Genomic DNA, 22,283 nt, shown 5'->3' on the forward strand with positions numbered 1-22,283 from the left:
AATACCAACATTCAAACTAGATCACCCCATTAGTATTACTGTGCAGCAAAACATAATACATTGCACAACACAGAAGACATACCCGAGCTGCTGGAGGACTTCCTCAACTCTGCTGAGGAAGATGGGAACTTCACACGCCCGTTACTTGCAGCAGCTTCTTGGTGAGCCACCAGTCTGGCTGTGAGATTGCTTAAAACGCTCAGGCACTCATTTGAGATTGCGATCCAGTTGTGTGGATGACCTCCTGCCACAGAAAGAACATAGATGCTTTTATTTCAGTCTTCCTTTTATTAGATGACAGATTAGCTCTGCTTTCTTTGACAGTTTTACCTGGTTGGCTGAGGCTGAACACATCCTGTCTCCGAATTTTGGAATACTGAGAAAGCAGCACGAGATCTTGAAAGGCCAGGTACTGGAATGACAACATAGCACAGAAGGAGGAATTCATTACAAGTCAACAAAATACCTCACTTCATTCCAACATCAAATTAAGTTATACTGCTTTCCAACACTTTAAGATGAGCTACCTACTGACAAAAAAATAAATAAATACAAAAATGAAACTAGCACAATGCTTTTGAACATAGCCAAGTTTAAAAAGTCCATTGAGTAAAGACAACAAACTGAAAATTTGTTTGGACTTTCTATTCCAGGGGTGCCCTTGAAGAGCAAGGCCACTTAAGCGACTTGGTAACTGTTGGCAGGTCACAATGAGTGAAGTTGGCAGATGACTGGTCCAGGTCCATTCTTCATATGTGGAGTGGACACAAACAAAGGCTGCTCTACTCAATGGGCCCTCCGATCCCATCCACCCAGGCAGAAGGGGACGGATCCCCCTATGTTTTTTCTAGCAGATTGGATTGGAGGTAGGCGAGTGTAAACTGACACAAAGTACATTTACATCTACCACTCCATACAGGTGAATGAAGGGTCTGATTGGGTCCGCATGAAAAAAAACAGCCAGACGGACCCAATCGGATCAATTGTGTGAAAGTGGCTTTCTCGCTAATGCACTGCACTTTACACTGCAGGTGTGGCGCAACGCACCTGTGGCTTTCCTGCGGGTTAGCTGCATTTTGCCATAGACTTCTATTATGTCCTGCAGATGTGGTGCACTCTTTGAAAGCGCACCAAACCTGCAAATAACAGAAGTCTGGCTTAGAATAGGTACCCTGCAGATGCACTGCACCTGTGGAACAGTTTGAAAGCAGCCCAGTAACCACTGCAGAACAGATATGCCCATATATAAAATTGCGAGTTACGTAATAAACTCACCGTTAACTACCTCAGTGCTGGGCATTTTCACCCCATTTATTCCCAGACCAATATTCAGCTTTCAGTGCTCTCACACCTTGAATGACAATTACTCATCTCAAAAATGTCAGGACAGTACAGATACCCCCTAAATTACCCCTATTAAGAGGCACAAGTTTTTTGAAGTTGGAATTTTTTTTCCCACAATAGTTTGCAAAATAAAGATTCTCTCTCGTGTAAATGTTTATATCAGCAGGCTTCATGCAGTTTCATTAAAGAGTTGATATTAGTATGCCTTGTGTGTTTTGACTCCGATAGTAGACAAAATCATTTACCTTTAAGAGTGGAGAGTTGCAGCCTAAGGCATTGGGAAGGCACTTTTCCGCATCCTCAACAAAGGATATTTGTACAGGAAACATTCGGTCCTGAAGAGACAAAAGACAGTTTACCGAAAAATTATACATCACGCATACACACACAGTTTCTCACAAAGGCAAGTACACCCCTCACATTTTTGCAAATCTTTTATTTTATCTTTTCATGCGACGACACTGAAGAAATTACACTTCTAAACTGCTGGCAACAAAAGTGAGTACACCCCTAAGTGAAAATGTCCAAATTGGGCCCAATTAGCCATTTTCCCTCCTCGGTGTCATGTGACATGTTAGTGTTACAAGGTCTCAGGTGTGAATGGGAGCAGGCGTGTTAAATTGGTGCGATCGCTCTCACTCTCTCATAGTGGTCACATGGCAGTTAATAGCAAAGAACTCTCTGAGGACCTGAAAAAAAAACAAATTGTTGCTCTACATAAAGATGGCCTAGGCTATAAGATTGGCAAGATCCTGAAACTGAGCTGCGTGCAGCACGGTGGCCAAGACCATACATCGGTTTAACAGGACAAGTTTCACTCAGAACAGGCCTTGCCATGGTCAGATGGTGTCAAGCGTGTGTGACGGCAACCAGGTGAAGAGTACAAAGACAAGTGTGTCTTGCCTACAGTCAAGCATGGTGGTGGGAGCGTCATGATCCGGGGGTGCATGAGTGCTGCCGGCACTGGGGAGCTACAGTTCATTGAGGGAATCATGAATGCCAACATGTACTGTGACATACTGAAGCAGAGCATGATCCTCTCTCTTCGGAGACTGGGCCGCAGGGCAGGGGCGTGCAGTGAGGTCAGTGGCTGGTGAGGCACTGGCTAGTATCAAAGCCAGATACACACAGGTTACATACATACGCTTTAGCTTGATAATAACCGTACCTTTTCAACAGCAGCAGATTCTCATTCCCCCTCTTAACTGTGTGAGAAAAACATGGGATTGTGGGTAAATCTATTTCCTTGTAGTTAAGAGGGCTGGGCTGGATGGGAGCATTGGTCTTTTAGACACATTCCCTCTTCTATGATACTGCAGTGAGAGGTGTGCCTCCACTGCAGCATTTTTATTGGTCCAAGACTCCAATCTGTCCATTGAGCTCAGTGCCTCTGAGAGGCACTGTGAGCTCATCCTCTCAGTCTGCTGCAAACAGAGTGTGCCAGTTTGTATTTAAGCTAGCCGCTCTGTATGTAGCTTCTGACAGGCTGCGCAAGGAGCCCTATATCTCCAGAAACCATAGGTCATCAGAGCCCCATTTTTACCAGTGGTAGGGCAGGACTTAGGCTACCTACACCCCAAATTTGCCGGGCTACGAAGCTCGATTTTATTTTTCTAATGTTCATGGCAGGTGAGGCTCTGCCTAACCTGCCTCCCCTGATTGCACGTCCCTGCCGCAGGGCAGCATCTCAACATGATAACGACCCCAAACACACCTCCAAGACGAACACTGCCTTGCTAAAGAAGCTGAGGGTAAAAGGCGATGGACTGGCAAAGCATGTCTCCAGACCTAAACCCTATTGAGCATCTGTTGGGCATCCTCAAAATGGAAGGTGGAGGAGCGCAAGGTCTCAAACATCCACCAGCTCCGTGATGTCGTAATGGAGTGGAAGAGGACTCCAGTGGCAACCTACCTAGCTCTTGTGAACTCCATGCCCAAGGCAGCGCTGGAAAATAATGGTGGCCACACAAAATATTGACACTTTGGGCCCAATTTGGACATTTTCACTAAGGGATGTACTCACTTTTGTTGCCAGTGTGTTGAGTTATTTTGAGAGGACAGCAAATTTACACGTGTAATTTCTTCAGTGTTGTCGCATGAAAAAATATAATAAAATAGATACAAAAATGTGAGGGGTGTACTCACTTTTGTGAGATTGTATGTGTAATATGATATAGAAAATGTATATTAAAATATAATAAATGAGAGATTATATATAAATACACACACACACACACACACACAGCCTGGTACTGATTAAAAATTGTGTTTTGTTATTCGATTGACTAATTTCGATTAATTATAACGCACATACAGATCCAACTACTTTTAGCTGATCTCCTTGCATTGCAACTCTGCATTAGTCAGTGGTTAATGTGGTATACACTATATACAATCACCCGACACTAGTTATTTGACTTGACTTCAGAGTTCACATAAATATGTTTTAAATTCAAACTGTAGCACTGACAGAAGTAATTTTTTTTTAATTAAACTTTAAGAAAAACTTCGAAAGTTAGTTTAACTTTAATTATAAAACGTATCTAGTATATTGACTGTCAGTCACTTTATAGTAGGCATCACTTTAGCCAGCCAGGCAGACATAGCAGAATGTTTACATTTTGTTGTTTTTTACAACAATGTTAAAACCGGGAGGTGATAAAATTTGCCTACACTTATCTCACCGAATAATCCCAGTTAACCACATCCATATTTACCATCACTGTCCGGTGACATCACGGAGTTCTCCCCCCTTCCCAGATGAAGGCACTTGGGGAAGGGGGAAGGGGGAAAAGGAGTCCAGTGACGTCGATGTCCGTGATGTCACCGGATCTCCAAAATCGATCAAAAAAATTGCCCGAAAATTTATAATATATATATATATATATATATATATATATATATATATATATATATATATATATATATATATATATATATATATATATATATATATATATATATATATATATATATATACACACATATATATATATACATATACATATACACACACACATACACACACATACATATATACACATACATATACATATACACACACACATACATACACACTTTAAAGTGGGTGTAAACTCAACTCAGACATATGCATACCACAAATTACACCCCAAAACACATTCTACTACTCCTCCCACACCTGTGAGACTTCTACAGCCAGGCCACATACAGAGGCCCAACATGCAGGGAGCATCATTAGGCATTCAAGGGACATAAATTACACATTTCATTTTTTGACTACCTCTTACACTTTTGAAGGCCCTGGAGCACCAGGACAATGGAAACGTCCACAAAATTACCCGATTTTGGAAAGTAAATACCCCAACGCATCTTCTATAAAGGCATGAGTCTTAACATTTCAATTTTTTTTCCACAAGTTTTTGGAAAACGTGGAAAGAAAAATGAAAATAATAATTTTTTTTTTTTTTTTTTTACAGAAAGTTGACCATTTATAAGATATTTCTAACACATAGCAAATATGATACCCCAAAATAGATTCTGCTACTCCTCCCGAGTATGGAGATCCCATATGTGGGAGACTTTGCCACAGCCTGGCCACATACAGAGAGCTCCATCAGGGACATACATTTCAAATCTAATTTGACTACCTATTACACTTTTATGAGATGCTGATGGGCACTGTAGTGGCAAGGATGAGCACAGATGAGCCAGGGATGGATGGAGCACGGATGGATGAATGGGCACAGATCAACACTGTGGGCACTTCAGAGACAGCCCATAGCGCTGCTATGCCCAGCTCCCTCCTCTCCTCGCACACTGTACTGATTGGTGCGAGGAGAGGGGAGGAGCTGCACCGCATAAGCTCCGGTTTGTTGACAAGTGATTGCTTTGTCATTGGACGGAGCGATCACGTGGTAAAGGGCCAGTGTCATTGGTCCTTTACCCCGTTCTCCGACGAGCCGAGTCCGGAGGACCTGACGCTCACCGACATTCCCAGGTGCGCGCGGGAGCACAATTCTGCGAGGACGTCCATGAACTCCCTCCCAGAATAAGCTGGCCGTCCTGTAGCTGTCTTTCGGCTTATGGCCCGGTTGGCATGTGGTTAAAGTGGATGTAAACCCTTACATGTCATCATGAAGTGACTGGCCTCAGGTGATACAGAGATTAAACAAGTTCTCCCACATAAGTTCTATCAGCAGCCCTTTCTTCTCTACATCCGTATAAAGTGCTGAATTTTAAAGCTTTTCAGAGAGTTCAGAAAAAAGGAGGCAGATAGTTAAAGTTGCACTCTGCAGATCTCAGTGAGGAGAGCTCTGAAAGCTGATGGGAGGGCAAGGGACCCCCACAACAACAGCTGAGGATGTCAATCAGCTGGAGGTCCCTCTGTCATCATTTTTCTCTTGGTGTCAGTAAAACACTATGGGATATGCTTTGTACATATTCACGTCTGAGGTTTACAACCACTTTAAGTAAAGATACATATATTGGGTGAGTTACAGCAGCACTATACTCCCAAAGCCATACAGTATAGTCGCTAAAACACTGACAGGGCTGAACTTAGCTCAGCAACAATAGTCATGAGTGCATACTGTATTTCTAACCATCTAATGAAAACAGGATGACAGCCCTGGTACTTACTTCCGTTGTGTGGATCTGGAATAGTAACCAGACTATGTGCCAGGTGACAAGCAGGAAAGCACCACATAACCAAATCTGGCAAAATAATGACAGATCCAGGAGGCCAAACAGAGAATCAAGCGGTGGTAACTGTCTGTATATATAAAAATGAAAATAATGACATACAAATAAAATAGTTAACTAATAATTTACAGAGTGAGTCCAGAAATACTCACTGATCCAGGTTCAAGTTTAGAATGCCTTGAAACCACGTACGTGGAATATGACCTAAGAATAATAACCAGAGAGATGTTAAAATTAAAATGTGTGTGTATATATGTATTATGATAAGTAGTATCCAACAGTCTACAGAAAAAAAAAAAAAAAAAATTATATAATAAAGATGATAGAGATTCAATATATGTATGGCTGTGCTCATTCATTAGAAGTCAAATCTATCGACTAGCTTTTAAAGAATGGGCTTGTTGGTATAGTTTCGCTCGATGAACACATACAGCCAAATTGGATTCCGCATTAGAGTTGAGCTGATTAGTCTGCAGCTTCTCCTTTCAATGTTTAGTTGCAGCCTGAGGGACCAAATCCTTTAACTACTTGCCGACCACCCGACACAGATGTACTGTGGCTCGGTTGCACAAATCTCCATACTGGTACAGCAATCTGTGCACCATCATTCGTGCGTGCACTCTCGCGTCAATCAGCCAGCAGGTCCGGGGGACTGTGGGCCGGCCATCCGGGAACATTCCCCACAGCAACAGAACGAGGATCTGTCAAAGCAAAACAAGGCTGATCTTCGTTCTGGCAGGGGATTACTGAGATCTGCCTTCCTGCCAAGCAGGAAGACAGATCTGTGTTTCTCCAGTCACGCAGCCCACCATACAGTTAGTCATCACAAAGAGGGAACACATTTAACCCCTTGATCGCCCCTGATGTTAACCCCTTCCCTGCCAGTGTCATTGGTACAATGTCTGTGCATATTTTTTAGCACTGAATTAATGTCGCTGGTTTCCAAAAAAAAAAAAAGTGTCAAAAACGTGAGTTAGGTGTCTGATCTGGCCGCCACAATCCCGCTAAAATTCACTGATCGCTGCCATTACTAGAAAACAAACAAAAAAACAAAAACCACACACAACATAAATCTATCCCCTATTTTGTAGATTGACCTAAACTGATGAATACAGTAGGTAGGTTTTTTTTCCCGTTCAAAATTGTCGGTCTTTTTTTTGTTTATAGCGCAAAAAAAAAAAATGTTGCAGAGGTGATCAAATATCACCAAAAACTGGAGTTAGTACTTACCGGTAACTCCTTTTCCGGTGGTCTTCCAGGACAGCCCTTGAGAGATGGAGCTCCTCCCATCGACACAGGAAACACATTGCCACAGTTCAAAAGGCGGTCCCTCAGGTCCCTGGTCAGTCATTCACCAAGAACCGAAGGATGGAACTGAAAAACATATAAACCATAACAGGTAATAACATTAGTACATCACTATAATCAAATAAAGGGTGGGATCGTGCTGTCCTGGAAGACCACCGGAAAAGGAGTTACCGGTAAGTACTAACTCCAGTTTTCCCAAGTGTTCTTCCAGGACAGCCCTTGAGAGGATCCCCAAGTACTTACCAGATTAGGGGGGGACCACGGCCTGGAGGACTTTCCTCCCAAAGGCCTGATCCTGACTAGACATTAAGTCCAGTCGGTAATGCCTTGTAAAGGTGGAAAAGCTTGACCATGTGGCTGCTTTACATACCTGCTCCGGGGTGGCACCAGCTCTTTCTGCCCAGGATGCAGACAACGCTCTTGTGGAGTGAGCTTTAACACCCTCAGGAGGATCTCTATTCAAGGCCTTATACCCCTCTGCTATAGCTAGCCTAATCCATCTAGCTATGGTTACTTTTGAAGCTTTCTGTCCCCTACGCTGTCCGGAAAAAAGGACAAAAAGGGAGTCTGAGATTCTGAATGGATTTGTTATTTTAAGATATTCTAGAATACACCTCCTCACATCCAATAAATGAAAACGTTCCTCTTTCTCATTTGCTGCATTTTGACAAAATGAAGGGAGGACAATATCTTGGGACCTATGGAAGCTAGATGCTACCTTTGGTAAGAACCCAGGGTCTGTCTTTAGAATGACTCTGTCTTCTAGGATCTGTAGGAATGGTTCCCTGATGGAAAGTGCTTGGATTTCACTGACCCTACGGGCTGAAGTGATTGCCACCAGGAGAACTGTCTTAAAGGTAATAAGCCTTAGGGAGGCCTCTGAGATAGGCTCAAAGGGTGACCCCAAGAAAGCCTTTAGCACAACTGCTAAATCCCAGGATGGGACTTTTGTGATTCTGACTGGCTTGCGTCTAGCGACTGCCTTACAGAATCTAGCGACAAAAGGATTTTCCTGTAAGCGTTCATCTAGGTATACACTTAAGGCAGCTATCTGTACTTTAATAGTACTTAGGGTTAAACCCTTGTTTACACCTTCCTGTAAAAACTGTAGAATATTAGCCGTATTTATGTCCCGGCTATTCAGCCAGCTATTGAATTTTTTCCAGACTTTTTTGTAAATAGCTCTCGTGACTGGTTTGCGACTCTGTAGTAAGGTCGCAATTACCTCGTCTGACAGGCCCTTACTCCTTAAGATTTCCTCCTCAGTAACCACGCTGACAGCTTCAGTGTGGCGACCTGCGGATGGTAAAGAGGTCCCTGCGACAGGAGGTCCTGTCTGTAGGGAAGTCTTAGAGGCGGACAGTCTGTCAATTGTAGCAACGTTGTGAACCACGGTCTCCTGGGCCAAAAAGGTGCTACTAGAATCAAACAGGTTTTCTCCTTGAGGAATCTTGCTAGGACCCTCGGAATGAGATGAAGAGGGGGAAATGCATACGCCAGACTGAAAGTCCATGGAGTTTGCAAGGCATCTACCGCCAGGGGTTGATCTCCTGGGTTTAGCGAGAAAAAATTGGGAACCTTTGCATTTTTCTTGCTCGCAAAAAGGTCTACCTCTGGTTCTCCCCAGTGAGCTGTTATGAGATTGAATGCCTCTGGGTGTAAGGACCATTCTTGGTTCGAAATCTTTTGTCGACTCAAGAAGTCCGCCTTGTTGTTCATCTCCCCTTTCAGGTGAACTGCAGAAATGGATTCCAGATTGGCTTCTGCCCACTGGAGAATGCGTCTGGCTACCACCATCAAACGAGGACTTCTGGTTCCTCCTTGTTTGTTTATGTATGCTACAGCCGTCGTATTGTCTGAACGGACTTGTAGATGGTGACCCTGTATTGCGGGGTGGAAAGCTAGAACAGCTCTCAGGATTGCTGTTAGTTCTTTCCAATTGGAAGAGAAACATTTCTCCTCCGGGGTCCACTTGTCCTGGACCCAGCTTGAGCCTAGGTGGGCTCCCCAGCCCCAACTGCTCGCATCCGTTGTTAGTGTTGAAGTGATAGGAAGGACCCAATGAACCCCTTTGTTTAGGTTCTCCCTGTCCTTCCACCACCAGAGGGAGCGTTTTACCCTTGAGGGGATCGATACCTCCTCCTCCAGATCTCTGCCTTTTAATTGTTCTAACAGAAAACCCTGAAGTTCTCTTTGATGGAACCTGGCCCATTGTACGGCTGGAATGGCTGCCGTCATAAGACCTAAGACCGACATTACTTCCCTCACCGTACACTTGGGGCTGCATTGAAGAAAAGATATTCTCTGCCACAGATTCAAAATCTTTTCTTCCGGCAGTATAATTTTCTGATCTACAGACTTGATCCAGTACCCCAGATACAGGATCTCCTGTGTTGGGGTTGTCTTGGATTTCTCCTGACTGACAATCCACCCTAATCGACTCAGACTGAGTTGAGTCAATTCTAGGTCCTGAGAAAGACGACTCTCTGAGTGGGCTGTTAGGAGCAGATCGTCTAGGTAGGGGATAATTGAGACTGATTGAAGCCTCAGAGGAACTAAAGCCTCTCCGAGAACCTTGGTAAAGATTCTCGGAGAGGATGATAGACCGAAGGGAAGTGCTCTGCACTGAAAGTGGTAAACCTTTGTGTCTATCTGCACTGCCATTCGAAGAAATTTCTGGCATTCCTCCCTTATTGGAATGTGCAGATAAGCATCCCTTAGGTCCAGGGTTGCCATAAATGTCTCTTTCTGCAGGAGATTCTTTATGGAATAAATGGACTCCATCCGAAATCTCTTGTAACGGATGGAGCGATTCAGTGGACGGAGGTTCATAATTAGTCTGAATCTCCCTGACGGTTTTCTTACCACAAAGATGTGCGAGTAAAAACCGTCCCCTTGTTCCTGAATAGGGACTGGTGTCAATACTTCTTGATCTACCATTTCCCCTATTAGTAAAGGTAAGGCCCTGGCCTTTTCTGAGTGACTTGGAAGCTTTGTCACCAGAAACTTGGAAGGAGGGTTGCTGTGAAATTCCAGCGCATGACCCCTTTTTATTATATTTAAGACAAACTCGTTCGAGGTTGTCTCTTCCCATTGAGGAAGAAATTTGCTTAATCTTCCTCCCACAGGAACCCTGACGTCACTGGGGTTTGGGATCCTGATTGGGGCGGCTAAACAGTATGCCCCCTTTTCCTTTCCCTTTATGTCCCGACCAATGCTTTTTGGGGGTTGAACTCTTCTCTGATTTAGAGGGTTCCTTAAAGGGACGAAAAATTTTTCTTTGAAAATTTTTCTTTTTTGCGGGAAAGGTTTTCTTTTTGTCCGCCGTCCTTTCTAAGGCGGAGTCTAATTCAGGCCCGAAGACAAAGTCTCCTGTAAAAGGGACGCTGCACAGGCGGGTTTTAGACGCCGTGTCTCCCCCCCAGGTTTTCATCCATACTGACCTCCTTGCTGCCACTGAAAGTGCTGCAGATTTAGCCGTAAATTTAACGGAGTCCGTGGAGGCGTCAGAGATGAAACTGGTGGCCTTAAAAAGCATAGGGAAGGATTTCAAAAGCTCCCCCCTAGGAGTGCCTGCCTTTAAGTGTTCTTGTAGTTGCGATAACCAGAACTCCAGGTTTCTAGCTACACAGGAAGTGGCTAGAGCTGGTTTTAAGCCTGCCATAGAGGCATCCCAGGCCCTCTTTAAGACAATGTCTGTTCTCCTGTCCATGGGATCTTTCAGGTGGCCCATATCCTCAAAGGCCAGATCAGCCTGCTTTGAGATTTTGGACAGAGGGGCGTCTAGTTTTGGATTTTTATTCCAGACCGCCTCTGGGCTCTCATCAAAAGGGAACCTTCTCTTAAGGGATTTAGGAAAGAAAACCTTCTTGTCTGGTTCAGACCACTCCTTAAGGACAAGGTCAGAAAGCACCTTATGTATAGGGAAAACCCTTGCTTTCTTTTTCCCCAGAGCCTCATACATTTGATCATGTCTGGATAACTGAGTTTCTTCCTCCTCAATTTCCAGCGTATCATAGATAGCCCCCATTAGCTCATCTACTTCCTCGAGAGATAATCTATATTTTGAGGCTTTAGATGCTGCTTGATCCTCTTCCTGACCCGAGTCAGTGTCAGAGGATTCGGGACTAATCAACGTGGGGCTAGGCTCCCTGACCATACGGGGCTCCCCTGAGCTGGGTGTTGTAAGGCATGGTGAGGATGAGATTATAGTTGTTTTACTCGTGGAGGCAGCTGCAGCTGATCCCACGTCAGTGATTAACTCCCAGAGGGACTTAAAGGTCGACGCCATTTCCTCTTTAAAGGAGCCCAAAAACTTTGCTAAAGGGGAATCTGCCTCAGATTTAAGCAAGCTTGCAATGCATTGCTTGCATAGGGCTTTGTTAGAGCCCGAGGACAACCTATTCCCACAATTAGGGCACTTTTTGCGGCCTGTCTTGTCTTCCCTTGGCATCTCTTTAGCCTGAAAATAAGAAGACAAAAGGATTTCTTAGCGTCAGCACCATGTCCCTCTTAGAATCACCACTAACAAACAACCTCACTGTGAGTAAACCGCCACCGTGGGGTACTACAGGGCCCAGCCTACAAACACCACCACTCCACCAGAGTAATAGCATGCCCAGCAGCCTACCTGGGTTTGGCTGGTGCCTGTCTCCGCCGGAGTATCCTGGGGAATAGCCTCCATGGTCCCCCTCTGACGCTCCGAATCCCGCCGCTAATCCGGTATAGCTGGACGCTGGTCGGGCTTCACAGGCACAGCGCTGGCTCTCCCTCTCCTCCTTGTACCCTTAGAGACCCGGAACCGGAAGTCTCGGCACGCAGTGATGACGCGGTTCCGCCGGAAGTGAACGCTCGGCGTCTCCGACCCCCTGCAACGAGGAGGGAAGATGGAAGGTTCCACTCACCACTCCTGGGGGAAACCGGCGTCATTCTGCCCCTGGCCACCTCGGCACTGGAAGGAGGAGGGTAACGGGTCTGCTCCGGTTCAGCTGGACGGTACCCGAGCCAAAGAAAAAAGGTATGGACCCAAACTGCAGCCATAAACCAGGACCCGGTCCCTTAGGCTTGCAGATTCTCAGGCAGCCCCTGAGAGGGGCCTCCAGGTTCCTGGCAACATGTTCCTCCGACGGAGGAAACACAAATGACTGACCAGGGACCTGAGGGACCGCCTTTTGAACTGTGGCAATGTGTTTCCTGTGTCGATGGGAGGAGCTCCATCTCTCAGGGGCTGTCCTGGAAGAACACTTGGGAAATAAAGTTCCATTTGTGTGGAAAAAGGGGCGTCAATTTTGTTTGGGTACAGAGTCGCATGACCACGCAATTGTCAGTTAAATCAACTCAATGCTGCATCGCAAAAAGTGGCCTGGTCATTAAAGAGGACGTAAACTCTGATGGGTTTACTTCCTCTTGGTCTCCCTGCAAAGGTAAAGCATAATGGGCTACTATGCATCGCGATGCATAGTACAGCGATGTCACCGCTGTCCCCTGTAGCAAAAAGCGTCCATCTTCTTCCGGGTCGCGCTGCTCTGTTAGCAGCGGCATGCTCAGTGCGCCTGCGCGCAGTAGACATTGGTGCCTGTCTTCTTGAAAATATCTCCTAAACAGTGCAGGTTTAGGAGATATTTCATGGACCTACAGGTAAGCCTTAATCCAGGCTTACCTGTAGGTCAAAGTTGTCTGTAAGAGTTTACAACCACTTGAAGGGGGTAAATCGTTGCGAGTCTGAAGTGGTTACGTATCTGCAGCAGAAGAATACGTTTTTCTGGCTTGCCAGACAAGGCTTCATAGTGTGATGAGGTTGCATGAATCTCAGGACTAGACCGATCAAAATACAAACCCTTTGGGGTATGACAGCACCAATATATGTATTCAATAGTCAGTGTATTTAGCCATCTGCCTGGAGTTCAGCCTTAACCTCACAGTCCAAAACAAATACAATGCTACAACTAACATACCTTTTGGCTGGGCAGCCACACAAAATCAGGTTAAGAGAAAATAGACATACCCAGGAAATAATAGAGAGCAGTACAATTCCGAACTAAGTACAGGGACTTGACACAGCTGTGGTGCAGAAGTAAAGGCAGAAAACGCCTGAACTGCACATATTTGAATTGCTGGGGGGGAAAAAAAAGAGAAGGGAAACAAATCAATGATATTACATAAAAAACATTATTATTATTATTATTATTATTATTAATGCAACCAATACTACGAATAAAAAAAAAAATAATTTAGGATATGCAACTGGCTATTTTTAAGTTTTCAGCGCTGTCACACTTTGAATGACAATAACTCAGTCATGCGCATTATACATAAAATTACATTTTTATGAGACAGTTTTCTTTTGGTGGTATTTAACCACTTCAGTACTGGGCACTTTCACCCTCTTTCTAGACTAGGACTGTACTGCAATGGTCATCTCTATAAAATTGGTCAGGGAATACAGCTTAGTGTATTGTCACCTATAGCAGTCCCAGTTCCTATAAGCCAAGCAAGTCTAGCCTACTGTCCCTAGAAATGCCATGATCCCTGGCTAGGAAGTACAGGAGGCAAAAAAAATAAAAATAAAAATGATTAAAAGCTCCTTTGGTTACAGGAGGGCAGTTGTCGGCAGTGGGGTGGCTAGGAATGGTGTCTTGCAAGAACAGTCAAGCTGGATGTGAAGAAGGGTCAGTTTAGGCACAGGCAGAAACATGGTCAGCATACGGACGGAAAAAAAAATAAAAAATAATTATATAGGTCCAGGTAAAAGGCAGATCAGGAACACCAATTCTAGCTACACTGGTCTGGCAACACTGTGGCTGGTGTGGTGGCGACCAGAGAACTATGACTGGCTGCACTATTAGGGCTCGTTCACAAGTGTAGTTGGAGGGACAGCCAAACCTTGAAGTTGAATTATCCCTCAACCGCTATCTCCTTTAGATGCAGCGGCTGGGGATGTACACCTACTGTGCAATGAGCTTCACAGCTGCGACAGAAATTATACCCCCTCCCATAACTGGAGAGCACCTGCGTGCGTGCATGTGTACTGGCCGAGCAGGAAGTGGTCAAAAAGGGACTAGAATTATGATACAAACATTTCTAACACTCCTCCACTACCAATAATAGGAAATACATGTAACATCAGTAGTATAGATGTATGCCTCCATCTACAATTGACTGCCTCTGAGCTGGCAGACACAGCGCCATGTCTCCACTGGTGAGCTGCATAGGCCCCTATGACTGCACGCACTTTAGTACCAGAGCAGCTATCCACATGGCTGGAGGTACTGAAATTTTTAGTGCCGAGATATCACCAGTTATGCTCCAAAAGATATGAGAAACCAGTAGGTAAATCAATCTCCCATCATTCACTTCTAAATCGAACGTAAGCAACAAGTGGTGCACCCCTTTAATAAATATTCTGCCCTTTCTCACCTGCATGATAGGAAAAGACAGGTAGTTCATGTTGTGTATGAAATACAGCAGGCTGTAACTGTAACCCAGAAAAGCTCCAGTAAGAAGAAGGAAGAGGTAACGCTCATTCAAACACATCTTCTGTACACCATCTTTATCACTAAAAGTAAAAACACAAGTACACAGCAGATCAGTGAAAAGATCACAAATACCAACCACATCCAGGCACACCTCACTCTTGGCAATTTTTACAATGATTTGTTCTAGACTAACTCACCTGGCATCAGTATTGCAGGGAACAGCCAGACTTTGGTATGGACCTCGGCTGAGGACAGTACAGCACCAAAACACCAACACTCCCATAAGAGAATGAACAAATGAATGAAGCACACGTTGTGGCAGCAGAATCTGGCCAATCAAGGAGAGACGGGAGCCAGGGATGGTAGGCACCACTGTAAAAGGAAGAAAGGAGCAATTTGACTGAATTTGTGAATATTGTGCAGCAAATGTCATGTACCAGGCTTTGCATAAAAAAAAAAAAAAAAAAAAAAAAAAAAAAAAAAAACACCAAACACACACAAACATGCTGATCATAGCTCATAACAACATGGCTACAACAACCAGCAGCTGGTGGGTGCGTGCTGATGTCAACACGTCAGTTAAAAATATTAACATAAAAGCGGAAGTAAACCCATTGATTTAAGTTTCAAAAATACATCCTGGGAATCTGTCACATTGGTTGTGCTCTCAAACAAACTGACACGAGAAGCATCACGGTAGTTTAAAATAAAACAGAGGCCAAAATGGCACTTTACATGGCTGAAAAAGATAGGAGGGTTTACGTCTCAACGTGGAACTAGAGTCAGAAAATTAAAGTGACTGTAAAGTCAGAAGGTTATTTTTTTTTTTCATCTTAATGCATTTAATGCATTAAAATAAAAAGCCTTCTGGTGTATAACAGGCTAGCAGCCCCCCTAATACTTACCTGAGCCCCATCTAGATTCATCGATGTTGTACGATTGTCTGGGCTGCCTGGGCCTCCCTTCCTCATTGGCTGAGACAACAGTGTGCCATTGGCTCCGGCTGCTGTCAAAGTCAGTCAATGAGGAGAGAAAGGGGGCAGGGCCAGGCCACAGGTCCTTGTCTGAATGGACACAGGGAGCAGTGATCATCAGGAGGGAGGGACCAGGAGAGCAGAAGAGGGACACGAGAAGAGGAGGATCCAGGCTTCTCTGTGCAAATCCACTACATAGAGCAGGCAAATAACATTTTCTTTAGTTAAAAACAACCCAAAAAAGGAGGCTTTGCAGTCACTTTAAGTCCCAATAGATCACTTCGTGCTGGCCCCTTTGGCAGGTATGTAAAACATGAAAAATAAATGCCTATGCCGTTTAAAATCCAATAAAACACTGTCCCACCCTGCTCTGCACATGCTCAGTTGCTCCAAATTATTTTATTTTTTTTGGCACTGCCGAATTTGTACAAGCCGATCTGCTGACAGCATTAAAGTGGTTGAATACTTCATGTAGGAGTATGGCTCTCCTATGCTGGATCACCTATATAGTATGTGATCTGGAACTTATGGTTAGGGGACGCGCTGCTTGTGCTGTGATTAGTCACAGTACATGCCGATCAGCAGGTGCCGTCAACGGAGAAAGACAGAAGAGAGCTTTGCCTGTAAACAAGGCAGAGCTCTGTCCTGTCAGCAAGGATGTGCTGGATTCTGTTTCCCTACAAAGCAGGGAACAGAATCCAGCACATCTTAGTAAAAACATTACATAGTACAACAAAAACACTGGTTAGGCACACATTTAGCCCTTTTATCGCCCTAGTTGTTTAACCCTTTCACAGCCAGTGTCATTAGTGTCAGTGATATACGGATTGTCATGGGGTTTTGTTCTGCATAGAAGTGGGTGGGATAGTTGGTAAGAGGGTGTAATGATGCAGTGTGAGTGAAGATGGGTGTAGGGGAGTTATGTGGGTGGGGGTAGTAGGAAAAGTGCCTGTGTGGTGGTGTATACCATTTTCATTTGGTTTTAAAATGGAATAAACTTGTATCTAGCTGCAATCTCAGTGTGGCACCTCAGTCCTAGATTCCCTTTACCCTTTAAAATTAACAACTGAATTGAACAGAGTACAGATTCGCAAGAAGGAGGCTGTTGCCCAAGAGAATCAAATGATATTCTGCAATTTTTAAACTTGCCTTAGAAATAAAAATGACAGCTGCATTCTGAAGGGCTGCAATAGTAAGCAAATTGTTCAAGTAAATTATGAAAAGTCCCCTTGAAAAAGGAATAGTTAACTGTATAGACATTTCCAGGTCATCAGAGCTCACGGTAACCATGATAGCATTTGGGATTTGTCCATCTGGCACGAAGATTATTAAAATGTGTTGTCCAGGATTGGTCTAATTTTAAAAAGGTCATTGGTTTTGGATCCAGGTTTTCTTCAGTTGGCCAGTTCTTTCGAAAATATATTAAAGCTCACCTGAGTGACCGACCACCGGTTGTCATCTCACTACATGGAGAAGTGGGTAAGCTCATTACAGATGCATCTAGTGTTACTTCCCAGTTTCAAAAATTCTTTGAGGCGTTATACACGTCAAGAGCACCGCCAGATGAGGGAAAGATGCAAAATTTTTCTCGTGAGCATTTCGCTCCCACAATTAACAGGTGTCCATGCTAGAAGCACCCCTCACAACAGATGAAATAGCAACTGCCATAGCAAGCTTTGCCAGATCTAAAGCCCCAGGCTCATATGGATTACCCATTGAGTTCTATGCACAATATTGCGAGTTAGTTACCCCTAAACTCCTGATCCTATACAATCATCTTTTCTAAAACTTTGTACTGCCCCCCTCAATGAGAGAAGCGATTATAATACTTATCCCCAAACCAGGAAAAGACTGAGGATATCCAGAATCATATAGACCCAAATCTTTACTCCAAGTAAATATCAAAATACTGGCAAAGGCTCTAGCTAATTGCCTAAATCAAGTAATTTTAACCCTAATACACAAAGATCAAGCAGAATTTATGCCCGGCCGCAATACTTCATTCAACCTTAGGAAGCTATTCATTAATCTACAAGCTACACATGATAATGTAGGAGAACATGTGGTGGTAACCCTGGACATGGCCAAGGCGTTCGATTCAGTGGAGTGGAGGTATTTTTTGGAAGTGCCTGGAGGGATGTGGCTTTGGTGTTAAATTTATTAAATGGATCCAGCACCTTTATCAGGATCCTACAGCTAGAGTGGTAGCCAATGGATGGACGTCCAGGGTGTTTAGCCTCACCAGAGGCACATGCCATGGATGCCCTTTATCCCCTCTACTATATGCGCTAGCAGCAGACACTTGCCATCTCCACCCGAGAAAACCCTAGGATACAGGGTCTGACTCAGGGAACATTAACAGAGAAAATCAGTATGATATACAAAAATATTGGTGCGTTAAAATCAATATCCCACCTCACACAAGGTGTGTGTTGAATAAAGTGCTCAAGCCATATGTCCCTAATTTGAGGAACAAAAAAAAAAAAAAAAAAATCACTAAATCAAACAAACCACAAATAGTATAAAATAAATTCAGTCCAGAGGACCCCCGCTTAATTGAATTGCAGAATAAAGTGCTAATTCAATTAAGCGGGGGTCCTCTGGACTGGTGAATTTATTTTATACTATTTGTGGTTTATTTATTTATGCACTTGTGTGATTTTTGTTCCTCAAAATTAGGGACATATGCCTTGACCACTTTATTCAACACACACCTTGTGTGAGGTGGGATAGTGATTTTAGTGCACCAATATTTTTGTATATCATTCTAATTTCGGTGTCTGAGCACTAATCAATTGGTTGCAGCGGTTATCATTGAGTTACTTCTCACTGGTTATCCATATCCACGCTTTAGTCATTTGTATTTTCAGAGAAAATCAGTATGTATGCAGATGACACGCATATCCCGCGGACTCGGGCCCCTCCCTGCAACTGGCACTAGACAATTGAACAAGTCGGGTCATCTTCAGGACTTAGGATCAATTGGGACAAGTCCCAGGACCTACCGATTGACAATTTCCCACCCTCCAAAACACAGGCTCAACTCCCTCTTCTCAGAGTAAGTGTCAAAATATCTAGGGATTCATGTCACCAGACCCCCGGCAAATTATATTACCCTAAATATTGAACACTTATACATCTTAATTAAATCTAAAATATAAATATGGTCGCGCCTACCCTTGGGAATATGGGGACGCATCAACTTAATAAAAATGCTCCTACTCCCCAAAATAATATATATCCTCTGGCACTCCTGGATTTATATTCCTCTTAAACACTTTAAATGTTTTGAGACCCTACTTAAGCCATATATGTTTGGGGCAGTAACAGGCACAAATCAGCCTGGCGCTCTCAAAAAACAAAAAAAAAAAAAAAAAAAAAAAAAAAAAAAACCCCACGGATCTAAGCGGAACAGCCATGCCCGACCTAAACTTATATTATATAGCATCTCAACTATCCCAACTTTTCCACATTGATGAAACTGATAGAGAGAGATTTAGCACTCTTATTTGTCCAACCTCGGCACAATATGCGGTGGATCCTATTAGTGCAATAGCAGTGGGCTCAAAGGGAACCGAATTAGCCGGGAGGAAAACCCTCTTTTATCACTATAGGCGGATTTGGGATATCGCCTTGGCTAAATTAGGGATAAGACACTTCAACGACTATACCCCGATATGGCACAATCAACACCTGTCAGAATTGTCTCAGATCCCCAACCCAGAGATTTGGAGCACACGAGGGATATACACTACCTACATCATATTTTAACATATAGGGGGCTCAATGCATTCAGTGCCCTCTGAGAAGAATTTGCACTTCCGAACAATATGTTTTCAGATTTCTCCAGGTACGTCATGCCATAAATGCGCAAATTTCCTGACACAACCGCCCCCCCCCCCCCCCCCCCCTCTATAATAGCTATAGTTAAGAGTACAGACCCTCAGAAACTCATCTCTTTCTATAATATGCTCGTTACTCCTTCATCGTTTTTAAAATTCACCCCCAGGGGATTCCTTTTTATAAGGCACATACAACTCGATTGAAGAACAATCAAAATATTTTATTACATAAAACCAAAAAAAGTAGTATACAATATACATCTCGGTACAAATATAGACACTGTTTATAATAATGTAAACCACACAAGTTTATACATAGTCCATGTAGGTAGTCACCCTACACGTTTCGGTGCTTAATAAAACATCTCCTCCTTCAGGGGTGTAGATACAACATTAACATGGAATAGAGCTTGTGACAGGGTTGAATGTATCCCAGAATTTGTTTATTAAAAACAGAAAACAGTGGATGACCTTGCATGAGTAGTTAACTTTGCCAGTGTTCAGAGCACATGGAAAGAGGTAGAGAGAAAGAGGAACTGCAGACTTTACATGCAGAACGCCAGTCGGACGACCTGCCGGCCAATCTCCACTCTATTGTAACTACAAGGGTTCTCCAGGGTGGCCCCTTTTTTGGATTTCCCATTCTTTGGACTTCCTTTTGGCCTTTACAATTACAGAAGGTCCCGGGTACACCTGAACTGTGCAACGCCACCTGCTCTTTCTCTCTACCTCTTTCCATGTGCTCTGAACACTGGCAAAGTTAACTACTCATGCAGCGTCATCTACTGTTTTCTGTTTTTAATAAACAAAAATTATGGGATACATTCAACCCTGTCACAAGCTCTATTCCATGTTAATGTTGTATCTACACCCCTGAAGGAGATGTTTTATTAAGCTCCGAAACGCGTAGGGTGACTATACCTACATGGACGATGTATAAACTAACTTATCCAGATTTATATTTTTTATGTATATTGTATACTACTTTTTGTTTTATGTAATAAAATATTTTGATTGTTCTTCAATCGAGTTGTACGTACCTTGAAAATCCACCCCCAGGGGATTCCTTTTATAAACTATTATCGTCGGATGTGGCACAACTAATCTACACAGCCCTGCCGTACCACACTTTTGTCTATCACTCCTTCATCAACCAAACTAGCCTATGACCTAAAACCACGATGGGAGAGGGAGATAGGAGTAATGGAAGATGAGTAGTGGAGAGAGGCCCTAGACACCTGTAAAGCTGCATCCCCCAGGCTTTCCGATCGATGCAGAATATATATTTGTGATCTGGCATACTTCACACTCCTAAGGATATACAAATATAAAAAGGAACACCCCAACTCTTGCTCGATGTGTCTGCAAAATGTCGGCACATTTTTTTCACCTATTATGGTCTTGTCCAGTAATTCAAAGATTCTGGAAACAGATTGCCGTTTTTATCCATGACACTATGGGCTCACCTCTTACTCTGAACCCAAAATCATGTCTACTCAGGATAATTCCTGATGCAGAGATTGATACATTTATGAAAATATTCCTACACGAAACGCTTTTCTTAGCCAGAAAAGTAATTGCTAGGAAATGTATGAGGCGAACACCTCCTACCCTTGCCGAAAGGAAATCTGAGGTTAATTGTACCCTTCCTTATAAAAAAAACTTCTATATATTAATGGAGGTTGCCCTGGTAAACACAATAAAGTCTTGGACCATTAGATCCTAGTGTTCCCAGAAGTATTACATACATACTAAGATATACCCCTTTGTCTCATTACCAGTCGAGATACTTACACCCAGGTACCTGAAATAGAATATGTTTATTGCTCCATTCATGTCTATTTGATATTGTTAAAGTACTGCCAACGTAATATGCATAATTTTCCTGTATGCACGTATTGCTTAATAAAACATTTTGGAAAAAAAAAAAAAAATAGCTCACCTGAGTAAAACTTCACATTGAAGGCACATTGGACCCCCTGCAGCAATGACAGCAGAAGCAGACAAAAGAATGTGGAACTGCTGGAAACATCACCCAGTACATCTGTAAAACAGAGAAAGGTAAATAAACTTTTTACTATGGACTTGATCATTTTTATCAAAGGGAGCGTGTCACATATGTTTAGAACAGTAATACAGCACAAATAAAACATAAAAACACAATCCTAATGAGACACAAAGGTAGACCATGCTCTTCATATAAAATTATCCGGAAATTCCACACAACTCAGCAAGTGTCCAGTGCGATTGGTGATACACAAGTCACCATCTGTATTCACATATCACCAATCTCACTGGACACTTGCTGGGTTGTGTGGAATTTCAGGATAATTGTATATGAAGAGCATGGACTGCCTTTGTGTCTCATTTTTCATTTTAGTAATGTTATCTCATTAGGATTGTGTTTTATGCTCATTTGTTCTGTACTGCTTTTCTAAACAGATTTTTTTTATTTGATATTTTGATCCTCAGTATTTCAGCTGCTGTATTAGGTCTATTTGCGCTGGTTGATTTCTTTTATTTAATGCGTCACATATATTCTTGTCTAATGAAACACTTAACCTGTCTTGAAGGCTGCCAAAACCAAACAATGAGGGCTGTCGTACGGGGAGGCCGATTTACTAAAGGGAAATATACCATGCATGGGGAGTAGTTGC

General features: G+C 43.3%; 1 protein-coding gene across 1 annotated transcript in view; it reads right to left on the reverse strand.

Moving 5' to 3' along the window:
* NDC1 (NDC1 transmembrane nucleoporin) overlaps positions 1–22,283 on the reverse strand; it is a 46,480-nt gene that overhangs the window by 19,442 nt on the left and 4,755 nt on the right. Inside the window, exons 3-11 of the mRNA XM_077453322.1 lie at positions 21,569–21,670; positions 15,008–15,182; positions 14,752–14,890; positions 13,340–13,448; positions 6,180–6,231; positions 5,965–6,097; positions 1,590–1,679; positions 331–412; positions 83–244 (exon numbers count right to left, since the gene is read on the reverse strand). Coding sequence (XP_077309448.1) covers positions 83–244; positions 331–412; positions 1,590–1,679; positions 5,965–6,097; positions 6,180–6,231; positions 13,340–13,448; positions 14,752–14,890; positions 15,008–15,182; positions 21,569–21,670 — 1,044 coding nt within the window. The remainder of the gene's footprint in view (positions 1–82; positions 245–330; positions 413–1,589; positions 1,680–5,964; positions 6,098–6,179; positions 6,232–13,339; positions 13,449–14,751; positions 14,891–15,007; positions 15,183–21,568; positions 21,671–22,283) is intronic.

This window comes from Lithobates pipiens, unplaced genomic scaffold (assembly GCF_037356315.1).
Source record: "Lithobates pipiens isolate NorthernLeopardFrog02 unplaced genomic scaffold, aLitPip1_a1.2 Scaffold_23, whole genome shotgun sequence".
Classification (NCBI taxonomy): domain Eukaryota; kingdom Metazoa; phylum Chordata; class Amphibia; order Anura; family Ranidae; genus Lithobates; species Lithobates pipiens.